This window comes from Anomalospiza imberbis, chromosome 8 (genome assembly GCF_031753505.1).
Source record: "Anomalospiza imberbis isolate Cuckoo-Finch-1a 21T00152 chromosome 8, ASM3175350v1, whole genome shotgun sequence".
Lineage (NCBI taxonomy): Eukaryota > Metazoa > Chordata > Aves > Passeriformes > Viduidae > Anomalospiza > Anomalospiza imberbis.
The window spans coordinates 30,328,963-30,345,744 of record NC_089688.1 but is presented as its reverse complement, the minus strand read 5'-3'; the positions used below and the strand labels follow the sequence as shown (position 1 = coordinate 30,345,744).

General features: G+C 41.9%; 1 protein-coding gene across 1 annotated transcript; it reads left to right on the top strand.

Moving 5' to 3' along the window:
- The first annotated feature begins 2 nt into the window (after positions 1-2).
- On the top strand, positions 3-14,245 carry MCMBP (minichromosome maintenance complex binding protein). The gene is made up of 16 exons (XM_068198223.1): positions 3-170; positions 737-822; positions 2,429-2,569; positions 2,877-2,918; positions 3,377-3,501; positions 3,957-4,069; positions 4,685-4,836; positions 5,562-5,662; positions 7,464-7,633; positions 8,454-8,577; positions 9,700-9,817; positions 10,418-10,583; positions 12,380-12,513; positions 13,035-13,199; positions 13,546-13,634; positions 13,868-14,245. The coding sequence occupies exons 1-16, from the start codon at positions 113-115 to the stop codon at positions 13,992-13,994; spliced, it is 1,911 nt and encodes a 636-aa protein (XP_068054324.1). The 5' UTR covers positions 3-112; the 3' UTR covers positions 13,995-14,245.
- The last annotated feature ends 2,537 nt before the right edge of the window (positions 14,246-16,782 follow it).

Sequence of the window (16,782 nt, the reverse complement as noted above, 5' to 3'; positions counted from 1 at the left end):
AGGAGGGCGAAGAGGAGGAGTGGGAAGCGGCGGTGATCCCCGCGCTGGGCTGGCGAGCGGGACTCGGCGGCCGTAGGGTGCCGGCAGCCCCGCGGCGAGGCGCGACCCCGCCATGCCGTGCGTGGGCGACTGGCTGAACAGCCCCCTGAGCATCGTGCAGGGCATCTTCGGTGAGGCGGGGCCCGCGTCCCCGGGCGGCAGCGGGAGCGCCCGGAACCGGACGGCGCTTTCCCTCGTGGGGTGGTGGCGGGGGAGCGGCGAGGCCGGCGCTGTGTCTTCCGTATCTGTTTCTATCTTCTCCCTCTTGTATACAGCGTGTTTCGTGTATCCCGTGTGTCTCTGGGCGCTGGCGGCGGCGCGCTGCCGAGCGGCGCTGGTGTTAGCAGCGCTGTCAGCCGCCGCTGTTCCCGTGCTGGGCTTGATCCTAACCAAAAGAATACCGACATAAACATTCCCGCAGCCGGCACAGTGCGGAAAGCCGTGCCTCGGCTCCTGCCCTTCCCCGCTGGGGTGCTGAGGAGCTTTCCCTCTCTTCCAGCATCGGCTCTGTGCTTTTTAATTGGCCTGAAAGGGTTTGAAATGGGAAGTCGGTGAGTTGCAAGGGGAATAAATTAGTCTAAGATGCACTTCCCGAAGACAGAAGTGAAAGCTGGGTTTGTTTGATATGCTGGGAGAATGCTGAGTAAAAGTCTCCTATGTGGCTGTAATGGGCACATCGATATGTTGTTTTTTGTAGCCCAAAATGCTCCAAACTCTGACTGGGAGAAGAAGGTAACCGAATACTTCAAGGAGAAATTAAAAGAAAATAATGCTACTAACTGGGTAAGAGTGTTATATTCTTTTCGAGTTACACTTTTTCTTAAGCTTCGTTATTTTTTACACTTCATTGCTTGCTTTTGATGAGTCCTGCCTTTTCATGATAAGTGTGCAGCTGAATTTCAGGCCCAGGCTTTGGGATGTGGAATTTGCACCTCGGCTGCCTTAACCTGAGTGCAAAGCCAGGACGTGAAATCCCAGCCCACCCATCCCCTTGCCTTCAGCACCCTCCTTCCCCCAGGCCATCGCTGCTGGGTGCTGCCTCTCTGTAGCAGAGTCGGTAGATGGCAGGAGATGACAAATATTGTCATTTTTGGGGCCGTGTGAGTCCTCACTGTGCACCACGAGCTGCTGGTTATAAACCTTTTCTCTCAGGAGCTTTTATCGCAATGCTGCAAACTTGTGTGGGTTGAAGAAATAGTTGCCTGGACCTTCAGGTTTTAAGGAAAAAATGCTTTTCCTACTAAAACTGTGCTTTATTGGGCTGGCTCAGGCCTGGTTTGTGCAGGTCAGCAGGGAACCTGTGTTTTAGGCTTTAAAAATAAAGTGTGAACAGTGGAGTTCAAAAGCTGATACTTTTCTAAAAGGCTTGCAGCAGAAATGTCATAATGGGACTGATAAGGGGATTAGAAACTTTCGTATCAAATCTGCTCTACCTATGCCTAAAAACAGGTGAAAATTACTTGTTTTCTTTCTCTGTCAGTGAAAGTATTCTGTAGTTAGTATTAAATGGTAGCTTAAATCAACACTACCATTAATAAATAGCAAAATTGAGTAAAATTTACAACATCAGAAGAAATTGAAATCATGCTTTCTTACTCAAAAAACCATGAGGGAATATACTTTTGTTAAATTGCCACTTCCTATAGGACCACTTTTGTTGCATTTTAATGTTGGATGTGGGCTTTTTCAACAAAGATTTTCTCTTCAAATTTAGCAAACTCTATTCATATTACAAGTCTTGCTCTTTGAAGTTGTACCACGTGCTTAGGCATTGATTTTTTTCTTTCTGTTTTCCCATTGTCATGTAAAACTGTGTGAAAAAGACCTCCCCAGTGTTGACTTGGAAATTAGCAAACAGGTTTTCCAGGACCTTTTGTTATAAGAAATAGTGCATGCAAATTGCTCTAGTACTGCTGGTACACAGCACGTGGTGGAAGTGCTGTTAAGTAGAAATAAGATAAGTGATAAATTCTGTTAAATCCTGCAGCTGCAATAATTCTGAATTTAAAAGTTGGTTTCAAATGTTGTACAGTTTTCATACAGTTCCAGTAACCTACAACCACTTCTTTTATAGGAAGAAGTATTCTTTCAGTCTTTGGACTGGAAGAATTTGGGAACTGTTAAGTGCCTGATAATTGTAACAATTATCTGTAACAGCTGTTGCAGGGAGGTGTTGGGATAGAAACACTTTGTTGCTGCTAAGATTAGGATGGGAGATGCACTCAGAAAATGTTAATTGTGATATATATATATCTATATATATATATCTATATATATATATATCGGGGTTTGAGGAGGATGGTCAAAGAATTAAGTTTCTGTGCTGGTTTTGGCTCACTTTTTTGACTCAGTAGATACCAGTTGCCTAGAACAATCTCTTTTTTCACAGGTCCCATCACTGAATGATGTTCCTGTACATTACCTGAAACCCAACAGCTTAGTGAAATTTCGCTGCATGGTTCAAGATATGTTTGATCCTGAGTTTTACATGGGAGTGTATGAAACAGTTGACCCAAACACAAATGCACGTGTAAGTGAAATACTGAGTTACTATTTTAGCAAATATTTGTCATTTTACTTATTCTGGTCCTTGTATTTCTCTAGTTTGTGAGTTAAACCTATGGAGTGTGGACACTGATAGTAACTTGTGTTCAGCTCAAGTGGCATCAATAAAACATAACCTGTTACATTTCTGTTGAGGAATAGAAAATGTTAAAGTGATAAAAGGTTTGGCAGGATGTCTGTGAGGGACTTTGATCTTCAGTGATTTTGGTGTGATTCAAGTTTAGGATGCTGTCAGAAACAGAATGATTGCATTGCCTTTTCCCTCTTGACAGGTTTTGCATTTTGGTAAATACAGAGATGTGGCAGAATGTGGGGTAAGTTACAGAAATTATATGGACTTAGAGAAGAAATATTGGATGGAAAGTTGTGGTTTTATAAGTGTGACAGAGCTTCCTTGGTACTTGGCAATGGATTCCTGAAGATACTGCTCTAAATGCAAAGTTAATCTTTGGTTTGGAAAGCAGGGTATTCATAACTGCTCACTGGCATTCTAATTTCAGCAGGCTTCCAGCTGTTTCTGTTGTATTTAAAATTTGTTTTGGTTGAATGGAAAGGGGAGTGCCCATGACCTTGAAACTGCCTGCTATGGAAAACAGTTAATTTTGGTAGTGCAGTACAATTTGAATCAAAACACTATATATTCACTTTTTCCTGAGTTATGTAGTCTTACATGTTAATTGTAACTCCTGGCTGATTGAATCTGTGGGGTTAGTTTAAAAAAAGAAAACAAACTGTAATCAGATTTTTAAAAAAATTTCTCTTGGGATTCCAGCCTCAGCAGGAAATTGATTTGAACTCCTCACAAACAGTCACCTCAGAGAGACAGACTTTCTACTGTGTTCCAGTGCCTGGTGAATCAGCATGGGTGAAAGAAATATCTTTTTTGACTGAGCCAGTGTTTTGTTATACAATCAGTGGTCACCAACTAATTAATTAGATTTAGGAGATAACTTTATTTAAAATTTTCTTTTTTCTTTTAGTGAATCTGGAGAGGTGACAGGTGTAGAAAGAGAAAAAAAGTTGATGGCGTGTAATATTCACAAAGAGGATGCAAATGAATTTAGAGCATTTGTTTTGATTTCACAGACATTTTTGCTTGGGAGAGTCTGGAAAATTTCTGTTCATTTCTTGTTGCAAATGCTTAGGAAAAGGGAAACTTCATTTGAGCCATTGGCATTTTCTACAGCAGGACACTGTTACACAGTAAGTCTCCTATAAAACACCTGTAGCTGAGCATGTTAAAATTAGGATTTTGTTAAAAAACCCAACAACTAAACCTCAGTGTGGTTGAGTTTTCCCTGCTCAGCCTGTGGCTTCCTTAACCCTTGATCCCACGCCTACATCAGTGCCAGCCAGGCCCGAGTGAGCCCCTCCACCTCCTACACCCCCAGTCGCCACAAGAGGAGCTATGAGGAGGATGAGGACATGGATCTGCATCCCTCCAAACAGAAGGAGCAACACATGGGTAAGAGTTGCTGTTGCTGAATAGTCGTTCTGATATCTTTCCAGGATTTGGCAAAAACTCATTGCTAAAAACTGAAATACTGGCAGCTGTTTTCATTGTTATTGTTGCAGCCTTTAGGATATGGAGGCTTTGTTGAAGTCAGTGGTTTGATTTGAAGGAGTGTGGGAGAGCCTGTAGTGTTATGTGTGTGTTGTATTATTTGCTGACAATCTACAGAAATTTTTAATATAAACTGGGTTTTATGCATATTCTGACCTGTTTTTTTAAACATGAAGTGCAGAAAAATATTACCTTTGCAGTCCTGTGGACGGTAGGGAAAAAAAAAATATCATTCCCCTGGTTTAAACATTGTATTTTGAAAATCAGATTTGTGGCCATGTTTGGGTTTCCAAGACACATAGATCTTTGCCACTACTCTCTCACGCTTGATTACATAAAATATGCACTTGAGAGACTTCTCATATTAAGAGTATATTCTGTCAAGTATATTGCATTATTAAATCTTCTTGTCTTCAGATGTCTTGTTAAATTAGTTTTATTCCATGTTGCTCACTGAAGAAAGTTGTTCAGCTCTGCATTTCTGTTTAAAAAGCCTGCAAATCCTGTGTTTTTCAGGCAGTGGAGGTGATATCCATGGATGTGTGGAGCCAAAGAGATTAGAAACAGAAGCTTCTGCAGGTCATCATGTCATTTCTCCCAACTGCTCCCCTCCACTTGACCTAAATTTTCCTTTGCCAGGAGAGAAGGGACCAGCATGCCTTGTAAAGGTGAGAGGTGATGAGCAGGGCTGTGCTCTCTGTGAGGCAGGCAGAATCAGCCTTGCACTGGTTTGTAGGCACAGAAATGTGTCTGGAGTCGAGAATTTGGTTTCTAGAGATAATTGCATTCTTTCTCTTCATTAACACAGTGTTTCTCTTCTTGAGTGCTGTATTTGAATTGCTAGAATCCTTCAGCAGCATTTATTAGAGCTTGCACCTTCTCACCCCACTTAGTTTAAAAAAAAAAGATTCCAGTATTAGATGCTTGAGGGTTCAGCTGGTATTTAGCCCTGGTATTTTTCTTTTAGGCTCTCTCCTTTAATTGAAAAACAGCTGTGAAAAACCAAGCTGAAAAACCAATAAACTACACATTTGTGTATTGAATTTGAAATAGTCCTTGATTCACTGCTATGTTATATTACTATGAAACTTTACACAAAATTTCTCTGCTATTGCTGTATTGACTTCTCTCTCATTCAGCAAATCTTGATGAATCAGAGTAGAATACAATCGTTGGCACTCATGTGGCAAAGAATGCCAATAGAAAAAGTGTGGAATCGTAAGGCTCCCTTTTCCAGTGTAAGCTTACTGACACTGAGGGCAAGGGGAGACCTCTTCACTCAGACTGTTCTCAGTCCAGAGTCGAGTCTCCTGAGTTTCCTTTGTCTGACAGTTTTTCTGCTGCCCTGCATATGGCCCAACTGCTTCAGCATTTTATTTTCTGTTTGGGGCAGGTCTATGAGAGCTGGGAGAACTTCAAAGTCAATGATGTGCTGGAGGTGTTTGGTGTTCTGTCTGTGGACCCAGTGCTGAGCATAGTGAGCAGTGAAGAGAGGTAAGGCTGTCCTGGAATGCAGGTTTTTATTGCAGTGAGCAGACAAGGAAATGTGTAAGCACATGATAATTATGCTTAAGAAGTGAATTTTGTTGCTTTAAAATAGCTTGATGAGGAAAGTGTTATATCCAGCATCCTGGAAACCGAAGTCCAATGTGCTCTGGTACATCCATATCCTTGGATACCCGGTGCATCTTTTTTTAGGTTGTTGTACAGTCTGTAAAGCAGAAAATGCTTCTACAGCTAAATGTTTTGTACTCTTTCATGGGTACGAAACTTTCAGTGAATGAGTGAATAGTGAACAAAGCTTTCAAGGAAGCTTTAAAATTATAAATGTCCTTCTGAAGTAATTTCAAAGTCCATGAAGGTTGTTACTAGAAAAGTAAGCACTTCTGGAATATAAAAAAAATTTTTGCATGTCTACATGTAGAACTTATAGTGACCAAATTGAGTAAAAAATGGATTGATTTTTTATTAATTAGAGTATCACATCTTCTTAATCCACTGATAGAAACTTCCCAATTCACCTGCTGTTCTGCAGTTCCTTGCCTTACAAAATCATTTAGGATGCAAGAAGTCAATTTTGAAAACAAAACTCCTGACCAAAATCTAACATAAATACTGCTGATGTCTGGAACCACTGCACTCTGAATAATTTCTGTTGGTGAGTCTGTTCATCTGTCTGGCAAGTACAATACCCAGAGTGCAATGTGAATCCTTTATAGTGCCAGCTTCTTAAAAATTACCTCAGCCTGGTCAGCTGCTTTTTGTTATCATCTGTGTGACAGCTAATCCCAGACTGACAGCTCAGTTGCTCTGTCACAGGTGCTTGTGGGTTTTTTCCTGTGCCATTCTAGAGCAAGAAGCCAAAATGGTGGCATTTAGCAACAATTTTGAATGCAAACAAAAGAAATCTCTTTTAATGGAAAGAGTGGATAGTGTGTGGCTGAACTGCTGAAGCAGCTTTGAAGTTACAAAGCCTGACAGCCTTTAAAACCAGTACAAGAAAATGAAATTTGTGCTACACTTTACTGCCATTTGATACAGTTGCTTTAGGGATTTTACTCTCTAAAAATGAAAATGAAAAATTAAAATCACCTGGAAGAGATTTTGTAAGACACAACCTTTGGCCTCCCTGAAGATGTATCTGAACTCTTAAATTAAGAGGTAAATACCTCCAGGTTCCAGCAGGGGTACATTAGGATTTATTTATTTACAGTTCTTTTACTCAGCCAGTGATGGAGATGTGATGTGACTGTCTAGAAGATCTTGTCGGGCTCCAGAACCTGGTGGAATATGAAAGTCCCACATGTGCTTATATATTTGCGAGAGAAATGTAATAAATGATCTTATTTTTTTAAACCTGGTATTTACACTTCACTCAGTACAGGCTGGACAGAACAGTGTGTAATATTTTACTTGAAGCTACAGCCTATTAAATGGTGCAGCAAATAATAAATGTGCTTTTGTTTGTGGGGTTTGGTTTTGAGGGGTTTTTTTTGGGCTGTTTTTTTCTTCACAAAAATATGGCTTGATTATTTTCTGAAAATAATAGAATCCAGATGTTTTGGTTCAAGCCAGCTTTGGTGTTAATATGTCATTATGTAATTGTGATTGAGTATCTGTGGTGTTTATAAAGATCCCAAAGAAGGTGGTTTGAACGTGGGAGGAGTCACCAGGAGCTGGGAGCCGGTGTTGTTTGTTGCTCTGTTCTTGGCCTGGTTCCAGCTGCTCTGGCTCAGAGGGAGAGGAATTCCCGTGGGATGTGTCTGAGTCCAGCTGTGCTGTGCCCTCTCCGCAGGGACAGCTCAACCCTGGATCCCATGGAGTGCATGGACACGGCAGAGGAGCAGAGAGTGCACAGCCCCCCGGCCTCCTTAGTGCCCAGGATCCACGTGATTTTGGCACAGAAACTGCAACACATTAACCCCTTGCTGCCTGCCTGCCTTACCGAAGAGGAGAGCAAATCCTGTGAGTGTCTGAACTCAGAACATCTGAACAAATACTGCTTTGCTGAGAGGCAAATGCCTCAACAGCAGGGTTTGAATTAAATCTTGTTAAATGGAAGAGCCATGCAGTGCTGCACAGGATGCAGATGTTTGTGTTTATGTAATGTTTACATTTTTATTTGGCTGAAATAAATGGGATTTATGCGGACTTTGGTTTTGTATTCTATGTACCCAAGGATTTTACCAAGTTGTTCAGCCATAAGATTTGATTAGTTTTCAGATGGAGTTGTGAATTGCTGGAAAATTAGATTTCCAATTTAGTGTGATACTGGAAATAAGAAGCATACTTATAATATAGAGACTCATAATACTATGCACAAAATAAGGCAATTCTGCTTTTAAGCAACTATGCTATTCCTTGTTTGACTTATTTTTTTAACTGAATTATTGCATGCAGACCTCTGGTATTTATAACTTTCTTCCTTGAGTGCCTTGTATTGCTTGTTCTGAGCCATATGTAAGAGGTTTTTTCTGCCTTTAATATAAAATGGAGCAGCTATGGATTTTATACATTTGGCTCTACACTTTATACCCTGCTGCAAATGCATTACACAATATCTAAACTTTAAAAAAAATAATTTCCAAGGAAGTGTTGAGTGATTCAGGTTATCCAAAGCCAGCTGAAAAAAACCAATGAGCACTTTTTTTTTTTTTTTTTCCTAGACTGCTTTGCAATAAACATTTTTCTTTATCAAACTGTGACAGAAAGTCAAATTTATATAGAGGGAAGAGGGTGAGAAACAAGAATATTTTCTGACATTTATCCTCTGCTCTTTTGCCAGTTGTTTCTAATTTTATGTCTGAGCTGTCACCAGTGAGAGCAGAGTTGCTGGGGTTCCTCACCCATGCCCTCTTGGGAGACAGTTTGGCTGCTGAATACCTGATACTGCATCTCATTTCTACAGTGTAAGTATTTACATGTGTGCTGAGAATTTGTGTATTTATCATTTAAAAGAAATCTCCTTCTATGGGGTTCTTCACCAGTCTGCAAATAAATGGCAGAAATAGCTTAAATAATACCTGTTTCAGTAGTACTTTGGCCAGGTAGAGTCGTCCTGTCACAATACACACAAAGGCAGATTTCAGTGTCTGAAATAACAGTAAGTAGTGATAAAAGACCAGCTTTGTGGCAGTGTATCTCTTCAGTGCTGCTTTGAGAGCTGACAAAATCTCCAAGACGCTTTCAAACAGAGGTATGAAAACATCTTTCCTACCCTGTCTTCTTCTAATGAGTAGGACATGCCACTGACTTGCCAAAGACAGTATCTCCTGACTGCAGGAATTATTGCTTAGGCACTACAAGGTTCTGAAAGGTACATTCTGGGAATTTGTTTAATTAAATGTAAACCTGTTTAATGGTAAGTTCAAGTAGAAATTTATTCTTATGTTGATTTAAACTATCTTTGGGTGAAAGAGCAGCATCCTTTGACTCATTAAATTCTTAAATGTGAAACTTCAGACATTATAGTTGTCAGGCCCAAATTTAATGTTAGTCATTTTAGGCTTCAAAATCAAAATGAGTTGTTTTCATTCTTTATAGTGGGACTGTGAATGTTCAACATTTAGCCTAGGATGTATTTTTTCTCTCAGCTGGTATCACAAAAAGGTTGAGAGTTGTCAAGAATGGGGAGAAGATACACAGTGAGAAGAGGGAGAGGGAAGCTGAGGGCAGGTAAAGGAGAGGAACAAGTGTGATAAGGAGGGAAGTTGAGATTGGGCAGCAGAAAGGAAAAGAATGAAGTGTGTTCACTGAGTAATAACAGAGTACAAGAACAGAATGTCTGGGAGGGCATTGCAGGGTGTCAAGCACTGTAAATTACTGCTTTTGTGTGGTGCTGTGAGGAGCAGCTTCAGCCTGGCTCAGCTCCTTGGGCGCTGCACAAGGAAGGCAGAGGAGCTGGCCGATTTTGGTGTGTGTGTTCTGAAATCCTGCTGGCGGTCAGAGACACCACTCAGTGCTCCAGCTGAATGACACCTGTAGCCAGTGTTAGCCAGGTGTTTGCCTAACCTGTGCTGGTTTTGGTGCAGCTATGCCAGACGGGATGTGCTTCCTCTGGGAAAATTCACCGTCAACCTGAGCGGCTGTCCCCGGAACAGCGCCTTCACGGAGCACCTGTACCGCCTCATCCAGCAGCTGGTGCCAGCAGTAAGCATTGCCTGGGCAGGGCTGGGGGACGTGTTCTCACTGGTTCAGCCTGGTCAAGGCAGGCTGATGAAATGCTCTCCTGCTCCCCATTTAGAGAGCAGATAACAATAGAGATGTGGCTGGCCTGTGTGTTGAAGTCTGTGTACCTCATCATCTAGGATGAATATGGAATGAAATCCTCTCCTCAGAGCTATTGAACTGACAGGCAGATGCTGCATGCTTTATTTGGTCTTTCTGGATTGATATGTTTAGACATTTGGGTTATTTAATTATGGTGTCACTAGGTTTGTGGAAACTGCTCTGCAGAAAAGCCACAGTAATTCAATTTGGGGTCACACTAACAGTATTGCTGCAATAAATCATTTATAATTGAGCTCATCCTAGATGTGCAGAACAGGTGATACGAATTCCTAACAGCAACAGTTTCCTTTGGGAAATTTTGAAGTAGACAGCATGTGGATATTTGGGATGATAAAGCGTTGCAGTGACAAGTTTTGCTTTGCTGTGCAGGTTCCCAGCCCAGCTGTAGCTGCAGGAAGCAGCATTCCCTGGGGAAGCTGGAGCACAGCACAAGTGCTGATGGTTTGTTTCTCCTTGCAGTCCTACCACCTCCGGATGAGCATCGAGAGCATGAACCACTCGCGCTTCATCCCCCACAAGGACTACACGGCCAATCGCCTGGTCAGTGGGCTGCTGCAGCTGGCCAGCAACACCTCCCTGGTCATAGACGAGACCCAGCTCGAGCAGGGACAGCTGGACACAGCAGGTACACAGTGGTTGGTGTCTGCAGTCTCTTTGGGAGGTTAAAAGCTGCTGTGTTTTAAGACATTGGTGATAATCGTGTCCTGCTGAGAAGGGGTCTGTTGCAAAACTCTGTGTGGTTTCTACATCCTATTGCATTGCTTTGAAGCAGCTTCCTGCAGCCTTCTCAGCCAACTTAAAATAAAGTGGGAGAACTCTTTATTACCAAAATAACTCTGATTCATTAGAGTGGCCTTTCAGTTTCCTGTGACAGTGCATGAAGTGGGCAAAACATATGCTGATGCCTTATGCTCTATATTTTTACTGTATATCTGGAAACCATCCCTGAGAACACAGCTAAAAACTGGAGAAAAAAGATGGCTATTACTGTGTTAAAAATAGTGGGGATTCTATGCTACAAGCTGATGTAGCACTCTGTAGCATGCTTTCAGCAGAGCTTTAGAAATTAATTTAATTATAACTCACATAAAAGAGCTGAGTTGCATATTAAAAGCTCAGTACCTGGAGAATGCACAGTACAGGTTCTTTGGTGAGTCCTGGGGCTGTCCTGTGCAGGGCCAGCTGTTGTGGGTCCCTTCCAACTCAGGAGATTCTATGAAACAACAACAGGAAATCACTGCAAGTAACTTATTTTAAAATAAAAATGCTATCTGGAGAAAGCTGCTTCAGTTTTTTTTTTAATTACTGCTCTTAAAAGTTGCTAATTGAAATTATTTAATTGCTTTTGAGTTTTCAGTAGTTTTTGCTACTCAGCTTCAGTAAAGCTACAAAATTTTGCTAAAGGAAATAGTAAAATCAGTAACAAGCTCTGCACTGTCTGTTTCCAAAAAAAAAAAAAAAAATTAAAATATTATAAACTCCCATTTAGAGAGAACTCTTACTGTGCTGGTTTATAGGTTTTCTAAAATGTTTGTCTGTAATGTTTAAAAATACTCAGCATTTAGTGAAAAAATAATATTTTAGGTATTAAAAGTTGCAGATAAAAAAGGCTTGGTAATTTTGTTTCTTTTTTGCTGATGTGATATTGTTTTCTACTGAATTTAGAGTAAAGAAGTAAAATTTTTTCATTTCTTACAGCAGTGCTGGGAACAAAATTTAATCCTAAAGAAAGTGTCTTCAGATGTAGTAGCTGGTTTGGAACTCTTGGAAGCTACAGCTTAGAAATTTCAAATGGAAAAATGTCCCAGAAGTCAACTCTAATATTAAATTTGCCTTTATTTGCTAACTTTGCCTTTATTTACAATATACTAAATTATGATCAAGTATTTAAAGGCAAAATCATAACAGTAGTTTTGTTATTTGATGCAGTAACTGCTGAAGAGAAATTCAGTTTGTCAGGTACATGTTGGTATTTCAAAGAGAGAATTCCAAGAGTCAACCAGTTAATTTGTCAATTTTAACTTTTTATATTTTAAATAACTTAATTCCAGGTAAGGCGAGTGAGTGCTATTTAAAAATTTGGCAAACTTAAATTGGTAGTGTTTTTCTGCTTTTGAGGAGAGATCTTTTTTGGTTTTTCTCTCTAAATAAATACCTGGCTTTGTAGGGCCAATGAAGACACAAGCTATAAACTCATGTACTAAGCCAGACAAAGTTTAGGCCTGAAAGCAAGAATTCTTCCTTCTGACTCACATTAAGAAGTGGTTGTCTCTGTCTGGAAGACACCTCAGACACGAGAAGGAACAGGATGATTGCAGAAATCCTTCTGCTGGCTGCTCCCTAAAGACAGATGGGAAACAAAAATCAGGGCTGACATTTGTTTCGGTCCAGTGCTCAGGGAATTTGCTCTTGCTCTTGCAGGTGTCCATAATGTGACAGCCCTGGGTAACCTGATCACTTGGCAGAAGGTGGATTATGACTTCAATTACCACCGGATGGAATTCCCATGCAACATTAATGTTCTGATCACTTCCGAGGGCCGCTCGCTCCTGCCGGTATGGGAAGGGCTCCCAGGTTCTGCTGGGGAACTGCAGCTGGCAGCTGCTGCCAGAGCAGGCCCTGCCTGGGACAAGAGGGGACAGGAAACGTGTCTTGTGACCAGGGAGGGTGTGACACCAGCAGTAGCTGCTGCCTTCTCCCTCGTGGCTGGAAAACAGAGAGGGAGCTTCCCTCCTGCATTCTGAACAGGGAAGGTGAGGTGGTGAAGGACCCAGGGATGGGTAAAGCTGCAGAGATGTGCTGCTCTCCCAGCCTCCCTCTGGCATGGTGGGTTCTGAGGTGATGGGCACAGATGTGGCATTGCCCCTGCAGTAGCCCGAGCTCGCAAACATCTGCTTTGTCTGCTGAGCCTTTGCTCTCCTGCTTGAATCAGGAGCTGTTCAAAATGTGAGCTGAGGAATGTTTCAGAACCTTAGTTCTGGGAAATAGTGACTTCTGCTGCTTTTGAGAGTAAATTAGTCTTGGAATAGAAAATAGTGGGATGTGGAAAGAGATGAAATGTGATTTTCTCTTTCAGTCAGATTGCCAAGTCCACTTACAGCCACAGATAATTCCCCCGAACATGGAAGAGTACATGAGCAGCCTCCTGACTGCAGTGCTGCCCTCCGTGCTGAACAAATTCCGCATTTACCTGAGTTTATTGAGGCTGCTGGACTACAGTATATCTGATGAGGTGACCAAGGTAGGGACACTTCCCAATACATTTTCAACGGTGTATTTGGTCCTTTAAGTTTTACAAAACCCAAACAGAAGCGTTCTCACATCCTGACTGTGCCTTCTAGGGTTTGTAAAGTATATACTGAATTTATTACAGATAAGGAACAGTGCATGTAACCTGCTTTCTAACACTCATTTTGAAAATGGGTTCTTCTCAAAGATGAGAAGTAGCCTGGTTTTACTCAGGCTCACTTCTGGACAGCAATGAGTTGAAACACTGAAATAAAAAGGTTACAGCGTTCAGCTCCTCAAAAGCTTATCTCCTCATGGAGATCTGGTTTGCTCCATAATTCCACGCTGTGTTTTTCCAGGCAGTAGAAGAAGACTTTGTGGAAATGCGCAAGAACAACCCTGAGAGCGTCACGGCCGATGACCTGCACAAAATGCTGCTTGTGGCCAGGTGGGTGTGGTGCTCTTGTCACCACTCAGGGCTTCCCAGCAAGCTGCAGATGGAGCCAGCACTTGGTCTGCAGCTGACCAAGCCAGACAGACTCTCCTCTGCCTTGTTCCTCTCAGTTAGGCCAAGTATTCCCTCCCTACTTTCAGCCCATGCTGGAAGACAGCTGGGTGTGAGCTGGGCAGGGTTACAGCAGCTGAAGGAGCTGTTCCTCACTGGCTCTTTGTGCTCCCCAGGTTCCTGTCGCTCAGTGCGGGGCAGACGACGCTGTCGAGGGAGAGGTGGCTGAGAGCAAAGCAGCTGGAGGCACTGCGCAAGGCCAGGCTGCAGCAGCAGAAATGTGTCAATGGCAATGAACTCTAACACCTGCTGGATGTCACCCTGAAAATTTCTCTAATCCTAGGTGGAACCCAGACTAAGATTGGAATATTGTTTATACCAGTTTTTGTAGATAATTTATACCAAAAAGTTATGGATATTTACCCTTGCGGTCTGAACACACTTAACTCTGTTCAGCCACCTAAACATATTTTATGGAATTTTTTTGGACCCTGTTTTGTAATTGAAAATTGGTAACATTGAGCAAATTGTTTGATATTAAACTTTAATACTGAGGTTGTGTAAACTTACTCCCTTTAATAATAAGAGAATGTAAGCCAGAGCCTTCCTACATAGCAGTAGTAGGCTCTGTTCTGGAGACATTTGTGCTTTACTTTCTGCTTGGCTGAATTGTGAGGAGCAGAGCTCTCAGCTGGCCTGCAGCTGGAGGAGGTGCTGACTTCATTCTCTGTGCTCTTGTGAGCTGAGGCAAGGCACACTCAGAGCAGCAGCAGCATCACTGTGATGCTATCACAGTGTGGTACCAAGCAGTGATTTGATCTTGCCCATGAGCAGCTCAGGTATGAAATATATTTGCCTTGTGCTTAGAGCAGACCATGACTTCTCAAATTTCTCCAATGCGCTTTATCCTGGTACAGCTTCTTAAAAAACCCCACATGGACTGGACAATGGATGATACTCCTGTGCTCACACAAAATATATCTTTACTTTCTACTTGGCAGTACTGCAGGGTGTTTGAATGGTTTGGAAAATGTCATTGAAGCATCAAGAATGGTCTCTCCATCCCTGGTTCGTGCTGTGCAGTTTGAGCCAGTCCTCAGAGGGCATGCTGGCCCTAATGGGACTTGCAGAACTTGTTTGCCAAGGGTGGCTTAGAGTGAAAGGCTGGGAGTAATCCAGGGAGGCTGCAGAAACCTGTGATCGAGCCACTTCCACATTTTGCTTTAATTAATCCTGTCCAGAACAAGATAAAAGACTCTGGCCAAGTTTTCATTAAGCTCAGACCCCTTTACTTAGTGCTTTCTGCTGACTGAAATCACAGGGACAGGAACCCCTTTTTGTATGGCATTTTCCTGTTCTAAACATGAGGGGTTTTGCTGTATAGCCGATCTGGACATTTTGTCTCTTCACACTAATAATGAGTACTTATTATGAGAAACATTTTTTGTGTATCCTACACTTGAGCCAAGTTTCGTGCTGTTTCAAATCACTTTGATTTGTTTTTGTTTTTTTTTTTTAACACTAAAAATGAATATTCATAGTTTCATCTGACTTGTGCTGCATTACTGTGAAGTGAAGCAACTGAACAAATGAGGAAGGAAATCAGGTCTCTTCAAAAGGCAGTGGGGCTGGAATGCAGGGTTATGTTCTAAGATTGCCTCTGGGGATGGCTTTGTGCCCATTGCCATCTCCAGTATTTCATCGCCAGGGATGGGACAGTTCCCAAGCTGGAAGGATATTCAGCTGGAGAGGGACAGGACAAGGGGTGATGACTTCAAACTAACAGATAGATTTAGATAAAATATGAAGAAAGTCTTCCCTGTGAGGGTGGTGAGGCCCTGGCAGCAGTTGCCTAGAAAAGCAGCACTATTCTAAGAGGATAAAGAACTGAAGTCATGGCTGTGTCCCTTGACTACCAGGGGACTGTGTCTGTAATTTTGGAAAAAAACCCCAAAGCCCTGCAGTCCCACATCCCTTAACATCACATACCAAACCCATCTTTTGATTCCACTTTTTTATTAAAATATCTCATGTATATTGCTCACATTAAAATACAGTAGTAGTTTAATTTTAAATATAGCCACAAGTATGGACACTCAAAAAAAAAAAAAAAAAAAACAGAAACCCAAACCCACATCACTTTAATAAAATAAATAAACCAAATTTGTTTATCAAAGTTGCAGGTGGTAAATGTTTTCAGACACAGTACAAGTCCTAAGACACAGAGCTAGCCTAGCCCGGGACACGACGTTGTGGGGACACCACGTGCAGCCTATCTACAGGACAGGGACAGGACAGAGGCACTGGGTCTGGCAGGGCGCTTACAGTCACAAACCACAGCACAGCAAGGTCCTGCTTCACAGCAGCTTCTGGACAATGTCCTAGCCTGGAATGGCATGGCAAGGCATTCCTGGGAGGGAGGATTTAACAGATGTAATCCTTTGACACACAGAGCAAAGGGGATTTTTTATCCAGTTCCCAGCATGAGCAGATGCTTCACCCTGCGAGGTGCAAAGCTGGAGCTGGTCAGGAATTTGGTCCTGAATAGATGCTGACAGCTACGCTCTAATGCAACCCTGATCTTACAAAGCAGTGCACTGGCCTTCTGCTTTAGATGTTAGTTGGGATTTTGCATCATTTTTCATACTTGAAGAGAATGCTAGCACAGAGGGACACAGTGCTTGACGGGCAGGTATCTGGCTCATCTTGCTTTACAGAGAGAAAAAATTAGAGCAAATGGGCAGAGTTTGGAATTTAAAAAAAAAGGAATTGCTTTAAAATGGGCAAGACAATTCAAAGACATTTGCTTCATCTCCCCTCACCTCAAAACAAGTGAGGAAAAAAACCAATCTACAGGAGAAATTTGCACTGCAGGATTGTGGGTATTTCAGATTGCGTCTCTAAGTTTTATCTATAATGAAAGTGTCCCAGGATGTCTGGAAAGGAAAGGATAGCAAAGAAATCTTACTTTCTCGTTAACATACTTAAATTCAACAAAAACAAATTGATTCCCATTGTAGAGGCACAATTCAAAAACAGCTGCATCTAGAACTTCATTGAAAACAAGTAAAAATACTAGTCCAAAAATAAA

Bases quoted from the DNA above. Each gene is read 5' to 3' on its own strand.
- MCMBP (XM_068198223.1), top strand. From the start codon at position 113: ATGCCGTGCGTGGGCGACTGGCTGAACAGCCCCCTGAGCATCGTGCAG. The intron at 8,578-9,699 runs GTAAGTATTTAC...GTTTTGGTGCAG, and splicing joins CTGCATCTCATTTCTACAGT to CTATGCCAGACGGGATGTGC. The intron at 9,818-10,417 runs GTAAGCATTGCC...TTCTCCTTGCAG, and splicing joins TCCAGCAGCTGGTGCCAGCA to TCCTACCACCTCCGGATGAG.